We start from the raw sequence: 27,343 nt of genomic DNA, 5'->3' as shown, positions 1-27,343 counted from the left end.
CAAGTAAAATGTAGCAGAATGAAAGAGATACAAACAATAGCACAATTGAATACATTTAAAGCCAAAAATCACATGTCTTAAATAATATATTGCCATTTCACTTTTTGAAAATTTAAGTTGACCAAAAAGTCTTTGAAACTGGTCAAAGTTATTTGATAATTAAAACAATTTCATAAATATCATAAATCTGGGTGCTGTTAATACAGGATACAATACAAAAAAAAAAAAAAAAAAGTTTTTGTAAAACTGACACTGCATAATTGTAAAAACTCATGGTATACATGTATCTGATCAGGCCATTTGTAAACTAAATTTCTTGTTGATTTTTCTGATCTTACCGCCCATCGTTTGTGATCAAGCGTTTCTTTAGCCAGGTGTCTGTTGTACAGATCCTCTGCCTTTATCAGATACTGGGCTGTTTTTCTCCGCACAGCGTCTCTTCTTGCTTTATTCTTATCACCTGTTCATATGTAAAAACAAAACTGGTTACAGTATTTAGAAAAAAACATTGCTTCAAAGTTACAAAATTTCTTTTCTCTTGGTTTACCTGTGTTAATTATTAACTGAGGGTAGATTTTCTATAGTCTTTCTTCTCTACATAATTATCAGGTCCAGTAAAATCCATCAATCAACCTCTTACCGGTATTCCTATAAATATCTATATACAGGTAATAGTGGTATCTATTTGAATGTTAACTGTATCTATATTTAGCTACATTTTCAGAATTTTGTGATTCAATAAAACAAGGTTTCTATCATTGTACAGTAAACCACCAAAAGCATACATATACAAAAGAAGACTTTTCTAAAAAAATCGCTGATGTAATAAGAAAAATATCATATATTATCAATAATAAAATTCTCCTCGAATGCTTTTTGGCTTTATTTTCATATTTAATACTTCAAATCACCAAGAACAGAAATAGTGATAAGTTGGTTTTTTTATCAAAAAATTGTGTTTGACACTTTAACATTGTGTCTTTACCTCCAGGCTGAAATTCTTACCATTCTGCTGAGAATACAAAACCTTATATTGTTTAATCATTTTGAAATTTAGACTTTAAAACATGAGCACACATATAGATTATGACTTCAACTCTATAAATATGTTCTCACCTTGAACTCCCTGGAGTAAGATTCCAACCCCACTTTTGTACGAGGAGAAGGCATGCTCGTATCGGCCATTCGCCTCATGGTCCTGAGCCTGACAGATCTGATTGGCTGCTATGTAGATATAGTCTTCCTTACCCCCAAGGTCCATGGTAGACACCGACTCGCCCGTGTGTGACCGTATTCGGTTTGGACTGCGACCAACCTTATGTGCAGGGGAAGATGTTGCACTTGATGCTGCGCTGTTACTACGAGATGACACACTTCCTTTGCCAGTAGCGTTGGAAAGGTCAAGGTCACCTCTACCATACTCCACACTGGATTCAGTCCTCATTCTCAGTGGGTCAAATTCACTGAGATCAGGTGTTGAAGATTTCCGGCTTTCAGTGTCGGTCTCCGACTTATGAACGCCATCAACTCGGACTTCTATCACTGTATCTGTGGAGGCTGTCATCTCTTCCGTCTTCTCATCGAAGTCAATCTGTTAAAATTTCAAACAATTATGATCTAAAATTAACTTCAATCAGTCCTGTCTATGAAGGCCACTCCGAAAACAGAGAAAAACAGCTTTGATACCGAGGTTAATTGCAATGAAAAGTGGTCTAACTTAACAAGAGGCTTTTATTTATAGACAGATTTTCTTAAGTTATTCGAAAAAAGGTCAAAACGTAACTGTGGCTTGTAACTAAGGTACTGTTTGAATTAAATCAATTCTTTTAGTGGTTCTTGTTTATCAAACTGGAGTCCTCCTGTCGGATAGAAATTTTAATTGGTATAGCCTATTATATATAGGGATATTCCAAAATTATCTGTGTAGGAAGGGTGGGAGGCATTTTGTCAGAGACCCAACCTCCCATCAAATATCAAAACATTTCTAGTAGAAGAAAATCTACAAAGACTGGGCTTTACTCCAACCACTCATCAAATTTTAATTTAATCCTGTCCCTCCCACAGAGTTATTTCTGAATGGCCCTTACATAGTGATGGTCATCGAGGAAGGTTTGATTACATTCAAACTTTAAACTTTTCACTGTAAAAGTTGTTTTATTCAAGTGGCTTTTATGTTTTTGCTATCTATGGAAGACAGTTTCACTGTATGAAAATATTTTTTTTAAAAAGAGAGAAATAAAACATTAGCTTATTGCTTATTTTACTATTTCTGTTGGAAAAACAACATCTTTTTTGTTTCAAACAAATGGTAAATTTGTGAAAATTGAAAACATGAAAAATACTAACTCTACAGAACAATATCCTTGAGCTAAGTACATCCATTTTATACATATTGTGGGATCAAAAGTGGAATTTCATGAAGCTTATGATTTATGTAATTAAGTAAATTATTCACCAAAATATTAAACATTCCATTTATTACCTGAATACCAGCATCAGTATCTGATGGGGTTGTTGAATCAGTTTCATCTCTCAAGTCTTCTGAGTCCATTTCTTATGAAAACAATGAAATCTTTAATTACAGGTTAATTAATTAAGAAATCCTTTTTCTCTATTTTGTTGATTACTGGATATTTGTAGAGTTTAACATACATTTTTGGAGAAATTCTAATTTCATTATTTTTTTTCTTACATCATAGCATCGTTGTAACTTCTAAAATACATTTAATCTTTTTCACTTTTGATGAGACATTCTATACTGTATTTTAATATCAAATCAGACAGTAATATTTTGTTTTGATTATCACTTTGATAGATCTTGTACTGGTGTATATATATACCAGATCCTTTGTGAGCACAATTTTCATTAAATTTTGTTTTTTGTTGTTTTTTTCTTTTTTATGGAGTTTTGTATTTTTGGCATTCCTGGCATAAAAATTCTACGAAATATTCAACAATGAAAGCGACCAAATACACAGTCTAGTTCAAGATGTGGTTTGTTTAATGATATTATTCGTAGGTTTTGTTAAGGTTATAAAAAAAATTACCTGCACATGTATTCATGGCTGCAAAAAGCCAACTACCGCTTGTATGTATATCTGGTTTGCCATCAAGGTCTTCAGTAGACAGGGGGTCAAAATAGGCAATGTCCGTGTCGGGTAGAGAGGCACTAAGATTAGACTCCACATCCCCGTCCTCCGTGTCATCGTCGTAGGAATTCAGACTGATGTTGTCCGGGATCTGTGGGAAATTCCACACACCTTCCAACTTCATCTCCTTCTGATCACTGAGAAAACAAACCAATTTTATCTCTTATAAAACATTTGGGATTAAAACAAAAGTATGCTTTATAATTTGATCATAAATCCATCCATATCATGTTTTCTGAAAATATAAATTTTACATTTGTACCTACTATTGGTAAAATTATGCTTTAATGTATAAAGCTTTGATAAGTTATAGATTTTTATATTTGTCTTATCCAGGAGTGTTCAGCTACCATGCAGTTCAAGTTAAATATTAACAAATACAATGTATATGTAAACTCAAAAAAAATGTCCAATTATTTTTTTCTGAAAATGAACCTCAAAAACATACCTGTACACTGTATGCACACATTCACAGCAGTATGAATATCAGTTTCAAGATTTATGGTCAGTTTCCTGTATTTTCAAATGTTCATTTTAATTTGTAAGGGAGATTTTGGTTTGGTTTATTTTGTTTAACGTCCTATTAACAGCCAGGGTCATTTATGGATGTGCCAGGTTTTTGAGGTGGAGGAAAGCCGGGGTACCCGGAGAAAATCTAACGACCTACGGTCAGTATCAGGCAACTGCCCTATGTGGGTTTCAAACTCGCAACACAGAGGTGGAGGGCTAGTGATAAAGTGTTGGGACATCTTAAACACTCAGCCAATGCGGCACCCTAAGGGAGATAACTCTAGCATCACCCTAAAAGAATCTACAGTAGTATAAGTGGAAGATTAAAAATGTTAGATACATTATTTAATTTTGAATTATTCAGGATATATCAAATGCAGTAAATGTATCCGTGAAGTTCATACTATAATTTTTTTTCACGTAGTTAGAAATTGTCCATCTTTATTTCTGAATTAACTTTATTACATTGAAGGAACAAACGAGAAAATAAATTCTTCAATTAGTGATTAGACTGAAATCTGAAGTGCAGAGGAAACCAAGAAGCATTTGATAAAAAAATACTGTTCTTCAGATTTCGATGGAATACATGTGAGAAATAAGCCTTATTGAAATATTGAAATAAAAACAGACATTGAAAATATGTTGAAATAGGCAAAGAGAAGCCAGACTTGATCATTTTAGTCTCATTACAAAGATAGAGACATGTCGATGGCCAATAATGTTCTTCTTAAGATATCAAAAGACTTGGTAATTAGTCACCATCAACTCGGAACTCTTCTCTGTTTGAGATACAGCAAAAGGCACTGGAACACTCCACCTTAATATAGTAACAGAAGATACAGCGATTGGACTAGGACTCGAACCCGTGACCTCCTAACTCTAGATGGACACTCTGAACTATTTGAGCTACCTGTCAACTGGAATTAACCCCAGTCCAGTTCTGCTACAATATCAATATTTTGTATGTGTTCAAAACAGGAAAGTGAATCAAAAGTAACCTGTTTTCTGATTCTCCATCTGTGTTGCTATCAGAGGTGATACTGTTGGGATCGTACGGTGGATGTTTCACTGGCTGAAGCAGTTCCTCGCTGGATTTTGTCTGGGAATCGTCAGATTGTGTGGAGGACGAAGAATCTGGTGACAAAATGTCCAGCTTAGATGGTTTCATCACGTTCCCAGACAAACCATGTCTCTGCTTTCCTCCCTGTGCAAGAAAAAATTAAAGTTGTTAATTAACTTTATAATGATCAGTTTATAATGGGACTATGCACCTATTTCGGCATAGCCGTATAATATTCTTTTGGCCCCGGATATGACGCGACAGGTGGCGTTACTGGTCAAGATGAAGTATGTGATTGGTCAATGTAGCGGTAGATGCAAAATGCAGATATGCAGTTAAAAACGAAACAAAGTTAAGATTTTCAAATGACACATTAATAAAATTATATACTTGATTCAAATGCAGTCTTATTATCACCAAAAATGATTCAAACTGATATAATTTTGTTATCCGTGCTGAAACGCATTAGTTCGTTGATTTATTTCACCAGCAGTTTCACATTATAACTACCAGCATTAAAACAATGCCGTTTATCTTTTTTTTTTTTTTAGATATTTCTTGTTTTTCTTTTTTTTTCAAATTTTCTTTGCGGAACAAAAATATTTTGTAAAATTGTCTTATTTAATTTAAGATGGCCATGACATTGCATCTGGATTCTGAAATATTCATATATGTACCTTCAGTTCAATAATAATATTTCTTTCACAACACATAGTACATTTTTACACATACTTTGCCTGGAACAAGTGCATGTAGAAAAAATCACCACAGAACAATCATGCATGAGTATAACAATTCAGAGGTAGATGTAAAATGTTTTGTAACATGATTTTTTTGGCATTATGTTCACATATAAATGATTTTATTTTTTTAAACCAATAAATTGAATACCTTCAGAAATTCCTGGAATGCCTTAGACCTATGAAGATGAGCTTGATTACCAATAAAGTTTAGTAGCTGTAGGGCACTTAGACGCCGTTCTTCTATCACAGAATCTTCAAAACGACCTGATAAAATAACAAAAATGAATATTTTAATACAGGTAATATACAATGGGTAACTAGATATGTTATGTAATGAAATGTTTGCCTTATATACAAACTGCTCCTTGGAACATCTGTTGTGTAATGTTGGGATGTCCGATTACAAAACAGCAGACCTATAGGTAAATCTATGGTATGGGAAACACAGCAGAAGCTTGGAAAAGAAGGTGAAAATAACTGGATTTTATACAAATAGATTTTTGTACTATCACATATGTCTTTGTACTTGGTCTATCTAAAAATATATTTTTTATCTATTTTTTTATATCGGGCAACTGCAGCCCTTTTGTGAAATTTTGCAAAACAGTTGATGCAACGTACACGGATAGATACTTAAAGATAGATTTTTAAAAATCCATCAAATCTTACCATTCAGTGTAACAGTATATAATTTAATTCACATATACATATATATACTTACGAAACTTACCATACCTTTTTAACATAAAAGAAGAAAAAAAAAAAGTATTTTCTTGGCTGATAATTTTTTTTTTAAAAGGATCCAAAATTCTTTTTTTTTTAAATCTTAAAAAGTTATTAAAAACGCCATAATTTTGATGTTTTAAAGATTTCCATACCAAAAAGTTTGGGTTTGGCAAACTGGGGAAATTCTTCTTTTCTATGAAGGGCCTTGTGAAGTGCCAGCATCACTCTGAATAAGTTCTTGAAGTCATTGTATCTTTTCCAAATAAGTATCTGCAGGAAAAAAAAAGATGATATCATACCATTTTAACTATTTGGTATCATTTATAGCTTATAATATTAATGACATATTTATGTAGGTGTATAATTGCCTAATGTAAATCTTATGGTACAGACAATGAGCATGAGTGGAGCTTTGATTATGATGATGAGTCAAGATAACTCTGCTTTTATTTTCAATTTTACCTTAAAATATCAAGATATGATCAATGTGTTTTTAATGAATTCCATTTGATGTATCTATAATATGTTTTATGAAATTTTATTTTAGATCACATGCTTTGAAATTAAATTCCTTTTAATATCATGTATTGGTTAATATAAAGTTTTGTTGTTTCCTATATAGATTTTTTTATACTATGTGGTTTGATATGAATTTCTTTCAATATTACGAATAAAATGTGTTTTTTTTTTTGCAGTTTCATAAACTGTAGTATATGAAACTTTGTTAATATAATATGTCAGTATCATTTATATACATTAGTCTTTAATACTAAAATATTGTAAAAGAGGAAATTTATGTGAGGGGAAATTTACGTTATTCATGTGGAGTCCTTTTGATCATGAAAATTTCCCCCACATGTATTATTTTGATATCAATTTGCGCAATCTCGAACTACAAATGATGGTGAATCAATTGCGAAAATGACTCCCACGCGTATAGTTTACATTTCGAAAATTGCGAAATTAACCCCACACGCAAATAATCATGTTACAGTAGGTTATCCTTTTCGAGAAAGCCAGAGTTAACACTACACTATAGTTAATGATGAAGCATATATGCACATACAGGTACATCAGTATGAGGAAATCCAATATTGTAGACATATAGAAAGGGTATTTTGTCACTTATTTTTAAAAAGTTACAGTAATTATCACGTAATCACTTTCGCATGTCACACTTACCTCTGTCAAACTTTCTGGTGAGTGGATTTGAAACACCTAAAAAATAAAGAGAAATCCTCAATATTCCAGTTATAATCACTAGTTTAATTCAATGAACTGAATATAACCACTTGTTCAGTAGAAATAGTATGTGTCCATTACTGGAGTGTTTACAAGATCCAAGGTAAATTCCCCAACATACAGACATGATTTCATCACTCGGGTACTAGTGGTGGGCTTATAATTATCATCAATTATAATTGAAAATCAATTGATTGATAATAATTCTAGTGACATTGATCATAAATCATCATAATCGATCAATTAAATTTCATCCTGAATTTTCCCGTATTCTGGAATTGTTCTTAATTAGACGTTCGTTTTCTTCATTACTCATTACGGGATCCGTAGATGCTTTAATATCAGACTACATGTACATTTATTGTATATAGAATTCAAGCATCTCACTGACCTAAACTGTACAAACGGTAATTATATATAGCATGGACGATCTGCACAATCATCCCAGGCCAGTGCAAGTTCTTTGAAATTTGGCAAAATTTTGGTTCAACAGTTCTTTAATATGTTACACTAGGGATTAGAAAAGTGGAAATTCGCTCGCCAAAGTGGAAATTCCTACCACTTTTGGCTTAACCTACCAGAGGTTTTTAGTAGTTTCCACTTTATTTTTTATATTTCCGCAAAATGTTTCCTATTACCACTGCTTTAATAGTCTTTCCACGGATTTATCACTCTTACCACTAGCTGTTTATTCTTTCCAGTACAATTTAGTAATTACCACTAATTATATATAATTTGGTTTAATTGGTAAAAGTAGACCGCTAGTAACTATAAATCGTTCATCTGTTTCAGAATACTTGCCGATGGCCTCGTCACGGCTGAGCGCGTTCACCTGTGTGTCAAACGTGCCCCGTGACGATGGCAAGTAAAGGCTTCATACAGTGAACGCGCTGTAAGTTTAGCTGAACCATAGCTCTTGACGACCATGGAATTATTAAATGTATATGAACCAACTGATTTATGGTTGTTTTGTTTTCATTTCCATCCACTATTTTTACAGTTGAAATCAAAATCCTTTGATGTACAGCCGGGGACGTCGTCCCCGATTCAGCGCTGCGTTTGCTGTGGGTACATATCGGTAGGTATCTAGATGTGCTGCTAAGTGAATTAAAATCACCTTGTAAAACCATATGACTATCTTCTGAGAGATGTATTTACCTGAATTATTAAAATGTCACACACAAAGTTGTATTACGGTGTTTGTTTTCACTTCCAACGGAGAGATCTCGACATATGTGTCTGTGTATTGATAGCAGATCGAGAGCACCACTGTTACGTAGGTGTGACACGTGGGAACACACTGTAAGTTTAGCTGAACCATAGCTCTTGACGACCATGGAATTATTAAATGTACATGAACCAACTGATTTATGGCTGTTTTGTTTTCATTTCCATCCATTATTATTTTAGTTGAAATCAAAATCCATTGATGTACAGCCGGGGACGTCGTCCCCGATTCCGCGCTGCGTTTGCTGTGGGTACATATCGGTAGGTATCTAGATGTGCTGCTAATTGAATTAAAATCACCTTGTAAAACCGTATGACTATCTTCTGAGAGATGTATTTACTGGAATTATTAAATGTCCCACACAAAGTTTTATTACGGTTTTTGTTTTCACTTACAACGGAGAAATCTCGACATATGTGTCTGTGTATTGATAGCAGATCGAGAGCACCAAAACTGTTACGTAGGTGTGACACGTGAATCTCGGCCGAGTTGTGTGCGGTAGACTTTATATTTTGCTGAAACTGTAATAGATTCTACTGGATTATTCGATTTTAAACGACAATACATTGTAGATATGTTTTTACCGTTTTGCATGACTTCTGCATGTACGGACTATCCGCGTTGTCTTTGATGACCTTTCACCTTCAATAGACGGCGCTGTTTAATAACTTCAGGAAGTCTACACAACGGTCACGTTTATAAGGCAAGATTTTGTTTTTTGATTTTTGTAGATTACAGCAATTCGACTGCTAGGCCTCCAACCACGGACTTGGTATTTAGTCCTTGAAAAATACGGCCAGCGACAGCGAGGATGGGATATCTTACGATATTTGTTCTCAATTCATTTCAGAAGGATCGTCAAACCAGAGACCTGTTATTACACGTGATTAACTGATATATGCACGTCGATGGTCAAATAAGTGAAAACAATAGTTTGTCTTCATTACATCCATGGGTTAAGTCATTTCGTAGATCATATGGGTGTCGGACCTAAAGTGTATATAGGTCCTATATCACATGTGATGATTTTGGTAAAAGTAGGCGTCTGAAAGTTTACCCGCGGCGACTCGATTTTCAAGATGGGTTATAAGTTATTATCAAGAAATTTTTTGTTTTAATAACAAAACGATTATTGTTTTTGTTTGTTCTCTTTTAGCGTTTTAACTATGTAAAAAGCGGAATACATTCCTCATTCACTCATTAAATATTTGAAATAAATTGTGTATCAAATAATGTATAGTCGGTTTTAGCAAGTTTTCTCCAGAAGTATTCTATATCTATGTCCCTGGTATAACCCTGCTATAGTCCTATTACACACGTATCTTGCTCGGTCGGGTACGGACTCGTCTTATAAAAGTGTCAGCTGTCAATCAAGTTAACTGATAAACGTGTGATAGTCCGTTATGAACCAAGATTCGTAAGTCTACCAAATTAACTATTACGGTGGGTTGACAGACATATTTTCAAAGATAGTATTATTGCAATCTGTTTACATGTGACAAAATAATTTGATTGTTGAAATTTGGATTCACCGAAGTAACCAGTGACCATAAACTCGTCAAAAAATAAAAACACGATTTAAATCACATTACAGTGGACCCGCGATAATCCGGACGCCGATAGTCCGGAAAACTCACAGCCCGGACGGAAATGCACGGGAACGGATTTCCGTAACGTTATTTGTACTCACCAGTGGGAAGGGAACGTACTTTTCATTAGTAAATTTCCCTCAATAATCCGGACGATTTTTTCACCACGAGGAGAAAAAAATGTCGGGCCAAGTCACCCGTGTCGACAGCTGTACAAACTATCGCTTGACACTGTGCGTAGTCATAGCGACCGCTGCCAGGTCATAGCCCCGGGTGTTTACCTGTGTTACAATGTGTAGCTTTTGTTTTTATAACGGTACATTGCTTTTTCTCTACGACCTAAATGTTACAGAATTTATGCACAATCATACATTACGTGATACGATAATTGATTAATCTCAAATACATGTAATAAATTTATGATCGGAAATTAAACACGTTATATTGCAAGGTTCCCGCCATTAAAAAATAGTCGGCTGCTTTAGTGGATTTCATTTTTTTTTTTTTTTTTCTAATTTTCAAAATGCATCGTCTTAAATTTTATCATTGGTTTAAAAATGATATCTCCATTGGATTTAATGTACAGTACCAGCAGAGACCTATATACTAAATATATAGGTCCCTGGTACCAGGGTATACATAAACGACCTATTATAATTAACGCAACGGAACTTTTCTAGTAATTTCATGATGTTATTACTTACCATTATAGGGTACAAAAAAATGGCGACGTCAGTCATTTTCATCATCCCACGAAAGATAACAATGAGTTCTTACCTTTCTGTTTTCACAAGATGTCTGGTAGCGACTTGTGGGCAGATAGGTCTACGAAATTAAATGAACTGAAGTGACACTGATTTGTAAATACCGCTGGAATTGATATTTTTGGTTTTATTAACATTCATTTAACTTTAAAGGTAAACACCATCATTTGTACCAGGTCCATAGACGTAGAAATGTATTCACTTGTTTAACGCCTGTCGATTTCAACAACTTATACTATGACCAGTATACAAATCTCGCGTGGACCCACCGTCACCTGTTAATAAAAAAGATCTCCAGAAGAACCGTCTAATCACAATGAATTACAACGAAAGACAGAGTCCGCAATCAAAATGGGATAATCAAGAGGCTTATTATCATTGGTACCCACTTTTATCAATTATTGCAAGCAAAGAATTGTTCGGTGACCAACTAAGGTAAGATGATTTGACCTATATTGTTTCTATTGGAAAGGCTTGAGTGATCGGATTTGAATTGGTCCCATGTGTTTATCAGTATTTTTTTGTTCTAAACTGTCATTCTGTAGCAATATTTAAATTGCTGTACTTAAAACAAAACATGTACTAGAAGGACGGGTACGTGATTAATACTCCAGCATATATTAACAAGAGATCCCAGAGGGATCTTGGCGCCCACCATTGAATGATCTTTATAGGTTCCATGTCAGATTGAGCTTTTCTCTACTTTTCCCTTCCTCTAAGTCTTACTAATCTGTGTAAATTCAGAAACAGCCCTCTAGTACTTTGCAAACAATTTAAGATTTAGCGATAATGGCTGTCTGTTGTTTTCGGATTGGTCCGAAAATGCAACACCAGGGACCAAGGGGAGCCTACATATGAAATTTGAGAAAGATCCCTTCAGTACTTTCTCAGAAATAGCGATAACAAACTTCAATTGTCAAAATACAAGATGGCTGCCTGTCGGGCAGGTTGTTTTCTGACTGGTCTCAAAATTCAATATGCATAACTAGGCACAGAGGGCAACCTACAAATGAAATTTCAGAAAGATCCCTTCTGCAATTTCTGATAAATAGCGACAACAAACTTCAATTATCAAAATCCAAGATGGCTGCCTGTCGGCCATGTTGTTTTCCTATTGGTCCCAAGATGCAATATGCAGAACTACAGACCAAGGGCAACTTACAAAAACGTTTGAGAAAGATCCCTTCAGTACTTTCTGAGAAATAGCGATAACAAACTTCAATTGTCAAAATCCAGATGGCTGCCTGTCAGCCATGTTGTTTTCCGATAGGTCTCAAAATGCAATATGCATAACTAGGCACCAAGGGGAACCTACATATGAAATTTGAGAAAGATCCCTTCAGTGCTTTCTCAGAAATAGCGATAACAAACTTCAATTGTCAAAATCCAAGATGGCTGCCTGTCGGCCATGTTGTTTTCCGATTGGTCTCAAAATGCAATATGCATAACTAGGCACCAAGGGGAATCTACATATGTAATTTGAGAAAGATCCCTTCAGTACTTTCTCAGAAATAGCGATAACAAACTTCAACTATCAAAATCCAAGATGGCTGCCTGTCGGCCATGATGTTTTCCGATTGGTCTCAAAATGTAATATGCAGAACTAGGCACCAAGGGGAACATACATATGAAATTTGAGAAAGATCCCTTCAGTACTTTCTCAGAAATAACGATAACAAACTTCAATTATCAAAATCCAAGATGGCTGCCTGTCGGCCATGTTGTTTTCCGATTGGTCTCAAAATGCAATATGCATAACTAAGCACCAAGGGGAGCCTACATATGAAATTTGAGAAAGATCCCTTCAATACTTTCTCAGAAATAGCGATAACAAACTTCAATTATCAAAATCCAAGATGGCTGCCTGTCGGCCATGTTGTTTTCTGATTGGTCTCAAAATGCAATATGCATAACTAGGCACCAAGGGGAATCTACATATGAAATTTGAGAAAGATCCCTTCAGTACTTTCTCAGAAATAGCGATAACAAACTTCAATTATCAAAATCCAAGATGGCTGCCTGTCGGCCATGTTGTTTTCCGATTGGTCTCAAAAGGCAATATGCATAACTAGACACCAAGGGGAACATACATATGAAATTTGAGAAAAATCCCTTCAGTACTTTCTGAGGATTAGCGATAACAAGAATTGTTTACGGACGGACGGACGGACGGACGGAGGGACGGACGGACGGACGACGGACCACGGACGCAGGGCGATTTGAATAGCCCACCATCTGATGATGGTGGGCTAAAAAACTACAATCAGTTGTCATATCGTCATGCCCAGAAACGTAAATGTGTCCATAACGTCACGTGTAGATCATTCATCAGCGCATTTCGCAATTTTAATATATTGTACCATTCATTGTGATGCGATAATGGCAGAAAGATTTATCAAATGATTCATATCCTAGATAGCCAAATTACATTGAAGTACTTATATCCTTGCACTAAGCATGCACCCGTCGTCTTGAGCTACGACATCGCAACTTATGTAGGTCCCTCAGTTGCGGTGGATTGATTTGAGAAAGAAAAAAAAACTTTTAAGAACCTCCTAGGTTGATATCATAAGGATGAATGATTGTCAATGAAACACGTGGCCATTAAAATGACGATTGCCTTCGGTTGTTAGTTTATTTGTTTATTACAGCGCTGTCGGTCGACTGCTAATCAGCGTATCGGTCAGTCACGCTGATTTTAAAGTCTATGACGCCACAGGTTTAACAGTAACTGAAATGGTGGCCAGCAGTATAGACGACAGTGTGAACAGAAACAACACAGCATGTCTGAATACGATCTGGACATGAGATTTGAGGTTGATGATTTTGGCGAATATTGCGACAAGAAGTCGAAATCCAGCAATATCAGTTTGAGCGTTCAAAAAAAAGAAGATTTTAGTGAAATCGACTCTCAAAATGACCGCTTGGGTAACAAAGAATAATGTATTATACCAGGGGCAAACAGATGCCATACACGACCCAATAATCGGTCAATCACCAATAAAGGTATATTAGTTATGTGTTTACCATTTCTTCCTCGTTACTATAAAAGGAACACGGCATCAATATTTCTTTTAATAAAATAATGTGCTATTTTATTCGCAAATTAATATTCAAATAAGCATACCACAAAAATACAACAGTTCTGGATACTCTGGTTTGTGAGAAAAGACGAAATACAAAGATACAGTAAACTTATGCGTTGTATTCTATACAAAACCCTCTTTTAGTCATGAAGGATACTTCATTCAGAGAGTAATATATTGTATAGATCACGATCTGCAATAGACTAAATCTCTCCCGAATGAAAACCCGTGTTGAAGCCTCCAACACACTTCTAAATAATTATACAGATTTTATCCCTTATTTTACATGTCACGGTCTCATGGATTATCGACGATTAAATGCTTGAGAAAGATATAATCTATGAATTCGCAATGGTTAAAGTGTATGACTTTTTGTAATTGTGTAATAATCGTGAATTGATTGAGATCCTTGTAATTTTACTTTCAATTCGTGTGTCGCAAGTCAACAGACTTTAATAAATAAACAAACATGCTCAGAGAAACAATTGCCAGGTGTGAGATTACGCTCGTCACACCTGTCTCTTACACCACAGGTGTCTGTGATTTCTGGCGTTCTAATTGGCACGCGCCGATAATTACTTTTGAGTTGACGCGTTTGGTTTCCGTGCACTTCAAAAAATTCCGAAAATATGCTTATACAGGTTGTGCGTAAATTTAACTTGAATTCTGTTAAGAATTGCGTTTATACTATAGGGAATTCAGGTTGATTAAAATCAAACGAATTTTTTTTTTTTTTTTTTTTGTATAAAATATGCATGTCTTTGTACAGACACTACAGTACCATGATCAAGAACATCTATCATACACTTCCTGATAAAAAGTCATTGAGAGACTAACCCGTTAGCACACTCAGCTAAAGTAACCGTATTACCAATATTGGGTGAATATTACAGCCTTGACTTTCGAGCTTGTATTAGTTGAAAATAATACATGGTTTTAAACGAATCAAAACTGGCGTTGCATAGCAAACATAGTAGAATCAAATGTTACAAGTTATAAACAACCTGTTATGATAAGAAATTAGTAAGATGATACTCGTTGTATTTGGCCCGTTATAATAGAATATTAGTAAGATGTTACATGTTATATTAATATGGCCCGTTATAATAGAAACTTATATATGTCCCTGGTTTCGGTAGCACTTGTTAATTCACAAAAGTTTATTCAGCACTTACATTATTGTTGTCTAATTCGCATTTATTGCAGGTACGTGTTCACGCGTTTCTATATTTTCCTATATGGCGTCTCTGATGTAATGTCACCGAATCAGTCCGTTTTTTTTTTTCGTTTTGTTGTTGTTGATTTTGTTTACATTAGTTTACTTACGATCAGTCCATGATTTTATGATTCTTACGTAAGTTAAAAACCTGAAATAAAAGACCCGGTAAAGAAGCTAACATTGTCACACAGGTAAACACCCGGGGCTATGACCTGGCAGCGGTCGCTATGACTACGCACAGTGTCAAGCGATAGTCTGTACAGCTGTCGACACGGTTGACTTAACCGGGCATCGTCCGGATTACTGGGTGAATTTACTAATGAAAAGTACGTTCCATTCCCAAAGTAGGGTTCCGAAAACGGAATCCGAATTTCCAGACTGGTGAGTACAAATAACGTTACGGAAATCCGTTCCCGTGCTATTCCGTCCGGACTGTGAGTTTTCCAGACTATCGGCGTTCGGATTATCGCGGGTCCACTGTACCCTGATTGAAAATAGTGGCAAAATGGGATCCATTGATTTTATTCACACGATAACTTAGCATAAAAGTCGAAAGGGAAAGTGTTTTTCTCTTAATGAAGATATTTTAACTAGAATCTTGATACCTATTAACGCATACTTATTACAAAACCTGAATTTTGGCAACTTCTTTTGCAAATTAATCTATATCTGACATAACATCTTGTGAATATTGTTTTTTTGTTTTTTTTGTTGTATTTTTGGTTTTTCAATCTCTATCACTGTGTGTGCATGTACACTATTGGACAATACATGAAGTAGCACACACCATAGAGACTCCCCGGACGGTCAAAGCTTCCGACAAAACCTTACAAATACTGTATACTGTACCTCGTGGGAACAGTGACATCCTTTACTGTCTGTCCAGTGTAACCGGTTGCTTAGACCCGGGGCAGTAAACGGACAACCATAGGAACACATATCAACACATACACCAACAGAAATTAAACTGTTTACACAATTTTTTTTATCTCACTCCTTTTATTTTTTTTTAATATGCACAAAATATATTTCTATACTACATCTTGTTGATCTTCTTAGCCCTGATCGCCCTCCCACGACAGTAACACACTAACATGTTTTTGGGGGCCGATTTGGGGTAGAATTTTGGCCCCATTTCCCATGGTAAAATTGGATATTTTTCCCAATCCGACCAGTTAAAATTCCCAATCGAATGATCTATAAAACAATTGTCTTTATGAATGCGGATGGTGCCGTCCCGTTTTTTTATTTACCAAAAGCCCTAAGGCCTTCAGGTATACAAGATATATAACATTAAACAAATACTGAGGTGTACAGGAGAGTGTTGCATACATGTACATGAAAATTGTTCGATATATAATCAACACTAATCAATTTTGTCTTTTGCTAGCCAAGTAGAGATATTTACCTTTTGACAACTCTCTAACATTATTAACAGATAAGAGTTGGATTAATTAATAAAACCGGTGGTCTTTTGTAGTAACATTGCTTTATATATTTTACCCTCAGATCTGTATATAATGGACATACCAAAATAAAATGAAACTATGGACCCGTCGTCATCCAATTTCCAGTTCCTGAAGTAAAATCTATCACACTTCTGATTATCAACCATACCTTTTTTTCCCCGGTGGCATATTTCATTCAAAATAATAATAAGAAACTATCAATAATCATTGGATTGCATGTCCGTCGCAGATAATCCTATTACCCGTACACTTCATTGTATCCGAGAGGATGATGTAGACTAACCTACAATAAAAGTACCAATCTGTAGTTACTGCTAACCACATTTACCTCAATCCGGGACGTAGAATTTAGTTCACTTTTATCATGGAATTCTTTACAATACCGTTAATGTAGTAGTCTGATTGTTGTACCAAACAAATTTCAATACAATATCGCGCTACCGCACTATTTCACAAAATATAACTCGAGAAAAAAGCACACAAACGTTCCCAATCACAGCGCCATCTATTGAAGGTGAAAGGTCACCAAGACAACGCGGATAGTCCGTACATGCAGAAGTCATGCAAAACAGTAAAATGATATCTACAATGTATTGTCGTTTAAAATCGAATAATCCAGTAGAATCTATTACAGTTTCAGCAAAATATAAAGTCTAGCGCACACAACTCGGCCGAGATTCACGTGTCACACCTACGTAACAGTTTTGGTGCTCTCGATCTGCTATCAATACACAGACACATATGCCGAGATTTCTCCGTTGTAAGTGAAAACAAAAACCGTAATAAAACTTTGTGTGGGACATTTTAATAATTCCGGTAAATACATCTCTCAGAAGATAGTCATACGGTTTTACAAGGTGATTTTAATTCACTTAGCAGCACATCTAGATACCTACCGATATGTACCCACAGCAAACGCAGCGCTGAATCGGGGACGACGTCCCCGGCTGCACATCAAAGGATTTTGATTTCAACTAAAAAAATAATGGATGGAAATGAAAACAAAACAACCATAAATCAGTTGGTTCATATACATTTAATAATTCCATGGTCGTCAAGAGCTATGGCTCAGCTAAACTTACAGTGTGTTCCCACGTGTCACACCTACGTAACAGTGTTGGTGCTCTCGATCTGCTATCAACACACAGACACATATGTCGAGATCTCTCCGTTGGAAGTGAAAACAAACACCGTAATACAACTTTGTGTGGGACATTTTAATAATTTCGGTAAATACATCTCTCAGAAGATAGTCATATGGTTTTACATGGTAATTTTGATTCACTTAGCAGCACATCTAGATACCTACCATCAGATATGTACGCAGCAAACGCAGCGCTGTATCATCAAAGGATTTTGATTTCAACTGTAAAAATAGTGGATGGAAATGAAAACAAAACAACCATAAATCAGTTGGTTCATATACATTTAATAATTCCATGGTCGTCAAGAGCTATGGTTCAGCTAAACTTACAGCGCGTTCACTGTATGAAGCCTTTACTTGCCATCGTCACGGGGCACGTTTGACACACAGGTGAACGCGCTCAGCCGTGACGAGGCCATCGGCAAGTATTCTGAAACAGATGAACGATTTATAGTTACTAGCGGTCTACTTTTACCAATTAAACCAAATTATATATAATTAGTGGTAATTACTAAATTGTACTGGAAAGAATAAACAGCTAGTGGTAAGAGTGATAAATCCGTGGAAAGACTATTAAAGCAGTGGTAATAGGAAACATTTTGCGGAAATATAAAAAATAAAGTGGAAACTACTAAAAACCTCTGGTAGGTTAAGCCAAAAGTGGTAGGAATTTCCACTTTGGCGAGCGAATTTCCACTTTTCTAATCCCTAGTGTTAATATATAACAAACAGAAATAAGAATGCGTGAATGTTATATAAACCTTTTTTTGTGTAACCTAAGAACAGTTTTCACAAAAATTACCATCAGCTAGGTAACAAAATCCAATTAAAATGTATAATCGATAATTGACTGGGGAGGTCATCCCATTGTTTTGATTAATCAAGTAAAACATATCATCCGATTCCCATCACTTTTGGGTGCAGTACAACGCTAATGCATTTTGTATAACATTGGCCACAGTCTTCGATTATATACAATTAAATAAGACTTTATAAATGATGAGCCACGCTAGCGCTGATTAAACCAACTAAACTGCACAAAATACGTTTACACTTTAATAACAAACATAATCTGATAATGAGTGCCAGGCGGTTTTTTTACCGATTCTGCAGCATACACGCTCTGGATAATCGTTTCCGCTGGACATATATACTGCAGGTAACTTAACAGGCCCCTGTGATTCTATCAATTATTTGAATTTGCTGACGTGCAGGTTTACAAAATTAATGAAATATTTTCGGCTTTATGTAAGAGCAAATCATTCATTTTGAAAACACGATATCATAACAAGTAGAAACAAAATGTCAATTACACGACGGTTTTCATAAAAATGACATGTCGTCAACGTTGACGATGTTGCATAATGTATATATATGTTTTATTCATCATTGATGTCAAAAACACCGACCCACATTCAGACCGGCTAGCGGACAGCTGGATCTACATTTAAAATATGTATATTTGAAACAGTTTTACGATATCATCAATCAGATTTGTATAAAAAATTAATTAAAGAACAACCTTGCACGATACTTTGTATATAGTAAAGCCATCAGGGTGCTTGGTGGGGTCGGAAACGTCAAACTGCCAGAGCCGATCAGCAGTCTTGTTCTTCGCCGCCATCTTCCCTTGTGACGGATTGCGACATACACAAAGTTATTAGCAAATCATGTAAAGAAATAGTTCATATATATTCCACGTCAAAACAAATCATTGCATTGAAAACTGATCATGATTTCCGAATTTATTGAATAATTACTTTAATAATGTCGCAATAATTTGATGACGATTTTTGGTAATATTGTGTTGTTATCTCCACGACTGAAGAGTTCTAAATAAACAACATGGAGTGTTAAAGTAGACCGAATAGACTAGCTAGTAGTTCGTTATCTGGAAAAAAAACAACATAAATCTGTACAATCAACTCTACACAATGGGTCTACTCACAATTTTAAAGAAGATGAAACAGAAGGAGAAAGAAGTCAGAATCCTAATGCTGTATCCTTTTGTAATTCATTACTCAAAAATTTTAATAGCCCATGTGCCTGTGGTTGTTTGATTTTGTGAGTCATCAATAAACTCTTGTATCTGATCATTAACACCAGAGGTTAAATTATCCTCGATATGTACTATAACTCTGGTGTTAATGACCAGATACAAGTGCCTATGGTACAATACATGTGGTATCATATGTTGCAATCGGTTTTGAGATTTTAAAATATTTTTCTTATTTGTATTTTTCACTGGGAGTGATCAATTTGGGGAATTAGGTGCATGTTCTTGTTGTAGGTTTTCCATCAAATCACAGTGGTTATATTAGTTACTTTTGATCTTTAACAGGAGAGGAGAAAATGTAGCGGCCATACCGGGGTTCGAACCCGGGACCTCCGAACACTAGCTATTGAGTAGCCCGAGTTTGCTCTGGCCCTGTCACCATGTCTGGTGTAGGGCCAGAGCGCACTACTATATGAAAACGTGGAATTCTCCGACACCGTTTGGTGTCGCTAAGAATCTGGTGCAAATACAATAAAATCGGGAGTGACATAACACCTACCTTACATATATGGATAAATGAGATATTTATTTACCCCAGAACACCCATTTAGTCCCACATAGGTGTTTTATTCCGTCCGTATAGACCCTCGCTTTACGCTAGTCAAAATTTCATACTTGACTCGACGCCATATTGCTAACTATGTAGGTCGTGGGCGGCCTAATTACCCTGATCAGTGCGTGATGGAGCGAAAAGAAAAAAAAATACAACATTTATTTTTATATATTTTACCGCTTATAGTTTATAAATAATAAATTTTTGAATTGAATATAACAGGTTTTGGGAAATAATAAGCTTAGTTTTCTTAATTTTAACTATGTAAGAAGAAAAACACAATAATTGATATGTGGTCTTTTCGGTCCATTGCGTTCCGATTCGGGTGGTTAGTCGTACTATCACTTACAAAATGGCGGGTCAACAGTATGAAATTTTGACTAGCGTAAAGCGAGGGTCTATACGGACGGAATAAAACACCTATGTGGGACTAAATGGGTGTTCTGGGGTAAATAAATATCTCATTTATCCATATATGTAAGGTAGGTGTTATGTCACTCCCGATTTTATTGTATTTGCACCAGATTCTTAGCGACACCAAACGGTGTCGAAGAATTCCACGTTTTCATATAGTAGTGCGCTCTGGCCCTACACCAGACATGGTGACAGGGCCAGAGGAAACTCAGGCTAGCTATTGAGGTACCTGGTAACCTAGATCGACCCAGTCCGTCCCACTACTCACCTCCCTCATTTTTTCCAATTTTTTGCCCTTGAAGACACACAAGACCCTTATACACCACCGTGGGTATTTTAGCTGGGCGCCAATTTTGTTACAGGAGAGGAGAAAATGTAGCGGCCAGACTGGGGTTCAAAACCAGGACCTCCAAACACTAGCCAGATGCTCTACCAATTGAGCTACCTGATCACTGATGATCGACCCAGTCCAGTCCCGCTACAGATTAACCAGTGTTGGTTGCATTCTATCGAGTATCTATTATTGTGTGCAGGGGCATTGCGGAGGGGTTGATTTACCACAGGGGCATGTCTAGTCTTATATTAAAAATGGTCTTTATATATAGGTATTTCTGGCTATAATGATATAAAACTAGACATGCCCCTGTGATTTACAGTGAGTTTTATACTACATGATATTTATGCAGGATAAAAATTAAAGCTGATCTGGTGTATAAGTATGTGAATTTAAGGCTTCAATGGTTACGTTGCTTGAAGTCGGCTAGTGTGGTTCAATATTGTACTGCTGTCTGGGACAACTGTAATATTGGTGACAAAAAAACTAATTGAATCTGTTCGAAAGTTGTAACTTGCCTAAGAAATGGAACATCTCACTGTGAATTACACTATGACAGAGGTTTTGAAAAATTAAAAGATTTAAAGTACATTGTGTAGATTCATCTAAACCATCTAACACCTGATTATTTATTTGATAATCATTGAACCTCTGAACAAACAAGCCAATCACCAATTGCATATACAATGTAGATTTTTTTTTTTACATTTTATTTAATCTAGAACTTTACAACTGTTCTTTTCTGATGTCATATGCATGCACATGGAACAATCTTAACAATTATGTCACTTTTTCTCTGACTCTAAGTTCTTTCAAAAAGATAATTTAAAATAAAAAAAATATAAGCACCTGAGTTAATCAATTGTGGGGCTAGCAGTGATTCCTCTGCGCCCATCTTGTATGTACCTAATGCCAGAGTATGCCAGTTGCCCCTTTAGAGGTGTATAAAAAAATCCTTAAGGATTTTGATCAAACTTTACACAATGATAAAGGACAATAATATCTCAGACAAGTTCATGTTACAGGTTTTTTTTTATCATTTACTATTTTAAGCGGTTGGGGAAGTAGGGGACATGTATTGTTTTTGAAATACCCAGTATGCTTAAGCTTGTTTTAGTCTGGCTGTGGCTTGGTATGTGTTCAATGATTTGTGGTGATTTTATTTTTGCATTTTAAATGACCTAATGATTTGTTTACATTTGATGTTATGTGGTTGATGTGTATGTTGGTCCAATTTGAGATTGTTTTATTTAACATTTCCTGATCCATTGGACGAAGGAAACAATGACTCTTTTCTAAAGAGCAACAAAAGTTTTGTTGAATAACATAATTATGATATACCTTAACCAGATGTTTATAGAGGACTTGACAATGCCGGCAAGACCACAATATTGAAAAAGTTTAATGGAGAGGATATTGATACCATATCGCCAACTCTAGGATTTAATATCAAGACTCTTGAACATAGAGGGTATGTATTAATGAAGATTTTTGGAATTCAGGTTTCTGCACATGTATGGTATTTTCTGCCATGAAAAACTGTGGTTGTGATAATTTTTAAAGTAATTTTAATGCCACATGTTAATGTTACAAAATGTACATGCCATACAAAAAGATGAACAGTAGCTTTGAGATGATTATTCACAAAAATATATTTATATTTCTTATTCAATAAATATATATATTTGACGTGTACCTTATACTGTAGATTAAATTTAAAGTGTGATGATGCCACTACAAGTATTCAAGGGAGATAACTCTAACAAAAATCTTTTAATTACAAATACCTACATTGTAGCTATCTTAAGGTGCATGCATGGAATCAATTAGGAATTAAAGGTGCTTGGTGACATTTAATTATGTATTTTCAGGTGCTTGATGACTTTTAATAAGGTATTTTACGATATTTAAATTTCAGTGATATCTAGGATTTCTCAAATTACTCCATGTGATGTTCTTCCTGTTTAGGTTTAAGCTGAATGTGTGGGACGTTGGGGGTCAGAAGTCCCTTCGGTCCTATTGGAGAAACTACTTTGAGAGTACAGATGGTTTAATATGGGTGGTAGACAGTGCTGACAGGATGCGACTTCAAGATTGTAAACAAGAACTGGAGAACCTATTAGTGGAAGAGGTAAGTAATGGAAATGACTTTTTTTTTAAATTATGACTCAAAATGAAAAATGACCCCTCAATTTCATTCCAATTTTATAAACAATTACTCCTTTTGATGTTGATATTTCTGACAGCGGTCTACTGTAATAAGATCTCAGGATTTTCCCTATTATACAGTATAATACCCAGTTTTATACAGATACCAATACCAACACGGCATTTGAAGGCTATATTGAGAGGTTGAACATCAGATATATGATGAACTTTGACCCTCAGACCAGTTAACTAAATAATACTAGTTCATAATCAAAATGGTTCATAATGGTAATTGTTATAATTTATGTATTTGATTAATTTTTGCAGTAAAATTCTTGTCTAACTATTGTAAGTATTTGAACAATTTTTGCAGAATGAAAATCTTATATCTTTAATTCATGAATTTAAATGTTTAAATCTCTATCAAAATCTTTATTTTGGAAATGAAATTAATTTAGATACAAATCTTTCATTAAGAAAGTGAAAACTGCTAAGTCTTTATAATTGAAGTTGTTACCTTTCCACATTTTTTCAGAGATTGGCAGGAGCTACATTACTGGTATTTGCAAATAAACAAGATTTACCTGGAGCTTTGTCAGCAGAATCAATCAAAGATGTAAGTATTTTCTTTGTATTTAATAGTTAGCTCAAGGGAGATAATAAAGGGGAAAAAGTTGTAAAGCTTGTTTAAGAAAAATAGAAAATAATTTGCTTGATTTTGAAATATTTAGACATAAAATAGGTTTGATGCCATATTGTTTTCTTGACCGAAAGCTTAAAGATTAAGGCTTCAGAAATGATACAAATGCCCTCATATTTACCAGGTGAATTCTCCAGTAACTTATATAAGCCCTGTGACCAACTCTTTTCAGGTATTCTGCCTCATATTTGACCAAAATAAGAAATAAAAAAAACTTTTATAAATAAAGCCACTATAATGAAGACAAGGATATTCTTGTCCTTGACCTTGAAAAAGTCTCAAGTGACCTATTCTAAACCACCTTTTTGTATGTCATCATCCTTCCGTAAACAATTTACATTTTCATTTTTGACTTCTTCTCCAAAACTGCTGAATCAAATACAATGAAATTTAGCAGAAAGCTTCTATGGCCAAAGGTGAACTAAAATTGTGAATTATATGGTCCCAACCCCCCCAGGGGTCTGAGGGGCCTGGCCAAAAAGGGTTAAATTGACTAAAAACAATTTAAATCTTCTTCTGAACCCTCCAGATATGGTAGAATCAAATACTTTTCACAGATAGAGAGGTCTTAAGGTAATTTACCTGGGAATTTCATGATCCTGGAGTCTCATGTTTCCCCCTGGGGAGGGGATAAACTTTACTACAGTTTATATATAGGAAAATCACATGTTTGACCATTATTTGTTCCAATTGCCATTGGAAATAATACAAACTTTGTTAGCATTATCTGTATCGGATGCCTGTTGTAAACTACATGTATATATGTACTGTCTGAACGCAAGGGGCTTGTAGGGTGGAACCGAAAAGGGTAAAATTAACTGAAATTTCAAAAAATTCTTCTCAAAACCCAAATAAGGTAGAATCAAATAATCTTCATATATGAAAGGTGCTTTGCTAATATTGTGAATTTCATGACCCTGGGATCTCATGTTTGCCCCTGGGGAAGGTGAAATATAGGGAAATGACAATTTTGAATCTCATTTGTTTGATTTCTATTGGAATTCATTCTAACTTTGTTAAAATTATCACCATGGAATGGCAGCTTGATGGTATGTACATGTTGGCCCTGACTGACCTCCTGGGCTGATGGGCAGGGCCAAACAGGGTCAATTAAATGAACTTAAATACAAATGTATTTCAAAATTCAAGTGACCGTTAAGGCCCATGGGCCTCTTGCTTAATATAAATACGAACCAGAAGCACACACCTGTTGTTCAAATGGACTTTTCATAATATTTCCAGCATATATTTATATCTTGATTTCAGTTGTTGAAGTCTGTTGAAATCCTTGTTGTACTTTCAGGCACTGCAGTTAGAGGCCATTACTACTCACCACTGGTTAATACAGGGATGCAGTGCTGTAACCGGGGACAACTTACTGAAGGGCATTGATTGGGTCATAGATGATATAGCATCTCGTATATTCACCATGGACTAAATATATATTTGCACAATGTTATTTATTGTATACATTTTCAAATAAGTCCCCTCCCCTAGTGCTGAATTTTACTTATAAAGATGTTTGGAGAGGCTTAATACTTGTGATGCACATTTTAGTTACTGTTCAAAAATTTAAGATTCTGTAAAATTTAAGAAAGTTAATGAGTGGAAAGATGGGACTATAATGAGTGGAAAGATGGGACTATGTGTGGAAAATACTGCATAATTGATTTTTTTACATACCTATTCAGTGTATGTGAAAGGTCTTGTGTACCAACTCCTGAGAACAGAACCATTTTTTAAGGGAGATAATTCACCATACAAATCACAGGTGTAGTGTTCAAGGGAGAAAATATTCTGTATGGACATTGAACAATCTTCAATTTATTATCAACTGTTTTGGTTAAAAGATGAGTCCCACAATGTTAACTTGAAGTTTTTCCAGAAATTCTGTGAGTCCCATCAAAATTCTACGAGTACTGTACATGATTTGCGACTTGCATCTATATTTATCACTGCATGGACATGTTCTACTTATATTAGCTTTTTTTTATCCATCACAAGCGGGAGTTGTTTCATCGGTGTAGAAATTAAATTTAGAAAGTATTTTTGCTCAGTCTTTTTCATATCATATGCAATGTGCAGTCAGTGTTGCATGTGACTTCTGGGTTCAGCATTAATTTAGTAAATGATCTTTTATTTTACTGATATATTCATTGGTCTTATACAAGTGATTAAGAAAATTTGAATATATTAATAACCATTAAATGCTTTCTTGTATTCAGTATTAAAAAGTTTGATAACAAAGACATGTAAAAATGTACTTGAGACATACATGCATTTTCTACAAAACAGCAATTCTGTGCTAAATTTAGAAAACCTATTATAATCGATAATCAATCGAATTCAAGGTTCCATTGTTGATTATAAAACTAAAACAGAGTCACATCACTACTAACGTAGTGAATCATGATTTAGATTAATGTGTATCTTAATCATGATTGCTACCGGTAACCATAACAATATGTATTGTGTCATGGTGTGTCTGCATATGTGAAAAATTTTAGCAGATGCTTGAAAGTATGACTGTGGTTGTATTGCTATGCTTGTAGGATACCGATATGCTGATTGAGTGCAAGGAATTCATGTTTTTATTATTTTTGACATACCCCTGGGAACAATGCTTTATAAAAGCACTTGGAACAAATATTTCCTTATAATGAGGCGTCGACACAGTACAGATGTATATATTAAGATCTTTCTATTACCCACTACCTATATTCCTATATATCTCTAGCAGAGTAAACATTTTGGTTGTGTAAGGATGAGATTTGAGTGTGAGTAATGCTACAAAAGAAAGAGGTTATTACATGTTTTTTTAAATTATCTGTTTACACAAGGTATATGCATGATTGATTTCTAACGAGAGAGACATTTTTCAAACATTTGGGTGACTAAAGTATTAATATTTTTAACACTGGTTAGCAATATCATCAGTAATGCAAGCACTCTGGTTATACTTGTAAAAGGTTAAATTGAATACTTGTGACAGTTCCAGGCCAAGTCAGAATTTTAAACTCGGGAAGGATAATCTAGTATTATAAAAAATATCCTGCTCCACACTTCCATATTTTAAGTGGTTAATATTCAAATACCACTAGAACTTCAAGATTCACACCCATAATCTCTATTAAAACTGTACAAGTATCGTATACTCTGGCTGTATCCCAAACTACACGACGTATGTGAACATAGAAGTACCGTAGTCA

At 35.0% G+C, this 27,343-nt stretch overlaps 2 protein-coding genes across 2 annotated transcripts in view; one reads left to right on the top strand and one right to left on the bottom strand.

The window, feature by feature from the left end:
* The window catches only part of LOC117322978 (ribosomal protein S6 kinase delta-1-like), a 34,067-nt gene extending 14,467 nt beyond the window's left edge, over positions 1-19,600 (bottom strand). The window contains 9 exon segments of the mRNA XM_033877950.1: positions 339-460; positions 1,117-1,591; positions 2,483-2,553; positions 3,048-3,286; positions 4,658-4,863; positions 5,611-5,726; positions 6,341-6,458; positions 7,371-7,406; positions 19,452-19,600. Of these exon segments, the coding sequence (XP_033733841.1) occupies positions 339-460; positions 1,117-1,591; positions 2,483-2,553; positions 3,048-3,286; positions 4,658-4,863; positions 5,611-5,726; positions 6,341-6,458; positions 7,371-7,406; positions 19,452-19,553 (1,485 nt within the window). The 5' untranslated portion in view covers positions 19,554-19,600.
* A 140-nt stretch (positions 19,601-19,740) lies between these two features.
* LOC117322977 (ADP-ribosylation factor-like protein 2) lies at positions 19,741-25,894 on the top strand. The gene is made up of 5 exons (XM_033877949.1): positions 19,741-19,928; positions 22,647-22,757; positions 23,255-23,417; positions 23,970-24,050; positions 25,438-25,894. The coding sequence occupies exons 1-5, from the start codon at positions 19,864-19,866 to the stop codon at positions 25,570-25,572; spliced, it is 555 nt and encodes a 184-aa protein (XP_033733840.1). The 5' UTR covers positions 19,741-19,863; the 3' UTR covers positions 25,573-25,894.
* The last annotated feature ends 1,449 nt before the right edge of the window (positions 25,895-27,343 follow it).

This window comes from Pecten maximus, chromosome 3 (genome assembly GCF_902652985.1).
Source record: "Pecten maximus chromosome 3, xPecMax1.1, whole genome shotgun sequence".
Taxonomy (NCBI): domain Eukaryota; kingdom Metazoa; phylum Mollusca; class Bivalvia; order Pectinida; family Pectinidae; genus Pecten; species Pecten maximus.
This window is presented reverse-complemented; position numbering and strand designations above follow the sequence as displayed.